At 70.1% G+C, this 5,050-nt stretch overlaps 1 protein-coding gene across 1 annotated transcript; it reads left to right on the top strand.

Moving 5' to 3' along the window:
* The first annotated feature begins 704 nt into the window (after positions 1 to 704).
* Positions 705 to 4,184, top strand: UTS2R (urotensin 2 receptor). Its single transcript, XM_045836766.1, is given in 3 exon segments — positions 705 to 1,002; positions 2,690 to 3,744; positions 3,746 to 4,184. Coding segments are annotated over 3 exon segments (1,617 nt in total). The 5' UTR covers positions 705 to 879.
* The last annotated feature ends 866 nt before the right edge of the window (positions 4,185 to 5,050 follow it).

A 5,050-nucleotide genomic window follows, 5' to 3' on the forward strand; every position in this document is an offset into this window, starting at 1 on the left:
ATGGAGGGTCTGAGTGTGACACAGAAAAGGAACAGGGAATTCTGACACAAAACAGCAGCCCCACTCACAGCGCCCAAAAGGTGGAAACAACCCAGTGTCCACCCTGGGGTGAGTGAGCAAACCCTGGGTGTCGGCACCACGGCAGGGCGTCCAGCCCCAGGAGGGAGAGCCGGATGCTGGCAGCCACACAGGAGTGGGACCCCTCAGGCGAGGGCCCTGGAGCAACCAGACGTGCAGGGACAGAGGAGGAAGGTGGCCCCTGGGGCTGGGGGTGGGGGCGGGGAGTGAGCTGTAACGGGGCAGTTCTGTTTGCAGTGATGGAACATTGGGAAAGGGGCAGTGGTGACGGGGCACAGCGTTGCGGGTGTCATTAACGCCACTGGGTGGGGTGGCCTGGGTCCAGGGTGTGACTGGGGCTGGGGGTGCAGGGGGGCGAAGGGTAAGAGCAGAGCCACCTCCCAGAGAGGCAGCCCAGCTGGGGGCAGCCTTGCCCCACCACGCGGCCGCCGGGCTCGCCCAGGGTGAGAGCTACGCAGACGCCGCTGGGCTCCAAGCGGCTGCTCTTGGCCAGAGCCTGGGGCTCCTTCTGCTCAAGACCTGGCGCCGTCCCTGCGCCCCGCACCCCTCTCGTTCCTCCAGCACCTCCCCCGTGCCCCCAAACCCCCTCCTCCAGCCCCTCCGGCCCTCCAGGACCGACAGCACCGTCTCCCCCTCAGTCCCGCGCCCCCAGTCCCTGGCGTGCATCTCAACACCCCCGGGGCCCCCTCTCCTGGCACCCCAGCTCCAGTTATTAATATCCGGCGCGGGCACGGGGCCGCGGCGCATTCCCAGCTGGCGGCCGGGCGGGTGGCGGCAACCAGGATCCCGGCCGGAGCTCGGATGCCCGGCCAGGCCCAGCAGGCGGAGCCCCTTCTGCCTCAAATCCGGGCCCCTCGCATGCCCGCGACAGAGCGTTTGGAGACCTGTGACAGCGGAAGCTTGACCTGCTGCTCGGGGACTGAGGTGAGACGCAGGGTCGCCCTCGGGGGTGCTGGGGGCCTCACCGGCCCTCGCAGCCTGGCTCCTGTGCAGCCCTGTGGTGGCGGCGGGCTCTGGGACCCAGCGGGTAGGAGGGGTCCCCTCGGACCCCACGTCAGGGGCCTGGGGCCGGCCTGAGTCCCCTTCCGCGGGGGGTCAGGTGCCGTCGGGCGGGATGCTCCCCAGCGTCTCCTCAGCATCCGCCCTGGACGAGCAGAGGGAGGAAGCCTGGACCCCGCGTCACCCCAGGTGGGGGGGGGGCTGTGGGCCGTCCGGAGGCTTCTCCTCGGTTTCGGATTCCCAGGGGTTGGCCTTTTTTGCATGAAGATAATCTCCACAGTGGAGGCAGCGATCTCGAGCGTGCGACTCCACGAGTTCTTACACGCGCGTGTGCTCCGTGTACCCCCCGCCCGGTTGGGACCCGGCCGGTTCCCACCCCCCCGGGGGGCTCCCCAGTGCCCCTCCCGGCCGACACCGCAGGTCCCCCGGCCGATGTGCCTTCCCCGAAGTTCGAGTAAATGGAATCCCAGCCCGTCCTCTTCCGGCTGGTTTCCTGGGCGGGACTCACTCGAGAGGTGAGCGTCGCCCTCGCCGTGGGGTGCAGGATGCCCCGTCTTCTCCGTGGGGAGCGTTTCTAGGACGGGGGCGCAGAACAGGAGCTCGCCCGCCTCCCATGGACGGGCATCGGGCGGCCGGCAGGAAAGCTGCTGCGAGCACTCGCTGTCTCCGGGACAGAGTGCCGGTCCTGTCCGCAGGAACCTCCGGTGGAGCTCCTGGTGGGAGGTGCTCGTCCCCGCCAGCAGGGCACCGTCCACGCCTCTCCCTGCCACCCCGGGTGCCCAGCGGCTTTGACCTCTGTTGAGCCTCTTTTCATCGGCCTTTGACGCCCTCTTTTGAGAAGGAGCTGTTCGAATCTCCCCCCCCCCCCAAGTGAGTTCATTGTTACTCATTTGCCGGTTTCCGTGTGTCTCGGCGACGGGGTCTTTGTCTGGCCACCTCCCCAACCCCGGCTCACGCTTCCGCCCCCTCCATGGGGGCCGCTGCTCTTCTCGCTCGTTGCGCGGGTTCTTCCTGCGTTTGGAGGGGTCTCTGCCGCCCCAGGGTCGCACAGGTGTTCCCCCGTTCGCGCAGAAGCTCTGCTGACCACTCGGACTCAGCCCTGTGCAGGCCCACCGTCCCAGTCGCTTTTGTGTCCGGCGTGAGGCGGACACGGGGACGTTACAGGGCTTTCCCTTTCGAACTCCTGGAGTCAGCAGACTCTACTTCTGCCCTCCGAGCGGAACGTATTTGTAACACGTGCAGGAGACACACGGAGAAGGGGCTGTAGGTCAGGGCGGCCAGCTCGCGCAGGTGAGAAAGGGAGGCCTGGGCAGAGCTCCGGGCTCCGGCTCCCGGCTGTGCCCACTGCTGCCCCTGCCCCTGGCTGCCCGGCCGCGCCGCGCGTCTCAGAAGAGCCCAGTCCGCCCCAGAGGCCCCTGGACTTGCACCGAGGCCCCGGGCGGGGGCGCTCCTGGGGCAGCTGGTCGGGGCGGCTCCCCCCACCCCTTCCGGTCTCCGTGGAGAGAGCAGGGAGGGCAGAGCCCCGCCCCCTGCAGGCCCCGCCCGGTGGGAACCACGCCCTCACGGCCCAGGGGTGCCCCGCCTGCATCTTGATGCGCATCTTCTCCTGCAGCGCGAGCCCGTCGCCCACCGATGCCCCCGGCGGCACACCCGGCCCCAAGCCCCGCGTGAGGCGGCACGGATGGCGGCGCCGAGTCCAGAGCCCGCGAGCGGTTTCCCCGCGCCTGAGTCGCCCCGCGGCCCCAACGCATCGCTCAACAGCTCGTGGGCCAGCCCCGCGGAGCGCGGCGCGCCGGAGGACCTGGTGGCCACGGGCGCCATCGGGGCGGTGCTCCTGGCCATGGGCGCGGTGGGCGTGGCGGGCAACGCCTACGCGCTGGTGGTCACCTGCCGCTTCCTGCGCGCCGCGGCCTCGCTGCACGTCTACATCGTCAGCCTGGCGCTGGCCGACCTGCTCTACCTGCTCAGCATCCCCTTCGTCGTGACCACCTACGTCACCAGGGAGTGGCACTTCGGGGACGTGGGCTGCCGCGTCCTCTTCAGCCTGGACTTCCTGACCATGCACGCCAGCATCTTCACGCTGACCGTCATGAGCCGCGAGCGCTGCGCCGCGGTGCTGAGGCCGCTGGCCACCGCGCAGCGCTCCAAGGGCTACCGCAAGGGCCTGGCGCTGGCCACGTGGCTGCTGGCGCTGCTGCTGGCGCTGCCCATGATGCTGGCCATCCGGCTGGTCCCCAGGGGCCGCAAGAGCCTCTGCCTGCCGGCCTGGGGCCAGAGTGCCCACCGCGCCTACCTGACGCTGCTCTTCGGCACCAGCATCGTCGGGCCCGGCGTGGCCATCGGGCTGTTGTACCTGCGCCTGGCGCGGGCCTACTGGCTGTCGCAGCGGGCCTCCTTTCCGCGGACGCGGCGGCTGCCCAACCCCCGCGTGCTGCAGCTCATCCTGGGCACCGTGCTGCTCTTCTGGGCCTGCTTCCTGCCCTTCTGGCTGTGGCAGCTGCTCGCGCAGTACCGCGGGGCCCAGCCGCTCTCGCCCCGCACCTCGCGCATCGTCAACTACCTGACCACCTGCCTCACCTACGGCAACAGCTGCGTCAACCCCTTCCTGTACACGCTGCTCACCCAGAACTACCGCGACTTCCGCCGGCGCGCGCCCCGCGGCAGGAGCGCCCTCGCGCAGCGCCCCGCCCACTCCCAGCGCTCCTCCAGCCTCGCCGTCCTCCAGCAGCCCGCAGGCCTCCAAGCCCATCAGCCTGTCCCAGGAGGTCCCAGGGGCGCCCTCGCCTGAGCATCCTGGTCTCCGGGTTGGCCCTGGGGTGGGGCGGCTGCAGCTGGAGTCCTGTGGAGAACCGGGTCCAGCCCCTGCGGACAGCCTCCCTCGCTCCGTCCTCTCCCAGAGAGTCCCCTGCCCTCCCTTCCCCGTCGCTCGCTGCAGCTGTCCGCCCGGAACTGCCCCGTCCCCCGCAGGCCCAGCCGCGCCCAGTGACCCCCGGTCAGTGCCAGCCCGGCCCCGAGGTGGCACACAGCCGCCTGCCTGGGACCCACGCCTCCGGGCTGCCGCGTGGCCCCTGTCCTGCCCCTCGTGGCCCCGTGACAATAAACGCTGAGCTCTGTGGTCTCTGTCCTGCCTCGGCCTGGGGGGCGGGCCGCCGGGGGCGGGAGGGCGCCCAGCACAGCAGGCGCGGGAGCTGCTCGTCAGTCAGGCTCACGTCTTCCTGTGAGGCCTTTGCTGGCAGCTGGTCCAGCGTCCTGACGTGAGGGGCCGGTGCTGTCCGGCCTGAGCGAGGCCCGAGGGTGGGGCCTGAGACCGGGGGTGAAGCAGGGAGCGACCACCCCAGTGTGCTCCGGGAGGAGGGGCAGCCGGGGGGGGGGGCGGTCTCCAGGGCAGGAACACGGTGCACAAAACCAGGAGCCGGAACCCTCCCACCTGCAGCTCGCCTCTGCCGCCCACACCTGTGGCTTCCTCGTGTGCCTTCCGTGTGCAGCGCAGAGCTGGGCCTCCCAGGCACCCAGGCTGCTGGGCCCTGCCCTCCGACGGCCTGCCCCTGGCCACTCCCTCCCCAAGGGCCTGTCTCTGTCCACCGCTGCTCGAGGGCGGTCACCGAGGACAGCAGTGAGGACCCTGCCTGCGCAGGAGGACTGGGGAGCAGGGGCCAGCGTGGCTTCCTCCGAGGTGCTCGGCATGTCCCCGAGGCCGCGGCCACCCGCACGGGGCAGCCGAGCTCCGAGAGGGAGCCGCCTGGAACCAGGCGTCTGGCCCGGGACAGAGGTGCCCACCACCAGGGGGACACGTGGCCAAATAAAATCTGGACGGAGTTGTACGTGTCCACGCGAGCCACGAAATCACAACAGAATGAACATCGTTCCAACGGAGGGTGTGGACAAGCCTGGGGAAATGTGACCCCGAGTCCGGACCCCTCCAGGAAAGACCCATAAACTCGATGACCTAAGTCACGTGAAATTCCGATGCAGG

This window comes from Phyllostomus hastatus, unplaced genomic scaffold (genome assembly GCF_019186645.2).
Source record: "Phyllostomus hastatus isolate PE091 unplaced genomic scaffold, TTU_PhHast_1.1 phas_contig_210, whole genome shotgun sequence".
NCBI classification, from domain to species: Eukaryota; Metazoa; Chordata; class Mammalia; order Chiroptera; family Phyllostomidae; genus Phyllostomus; species Phyllostomus hastatus.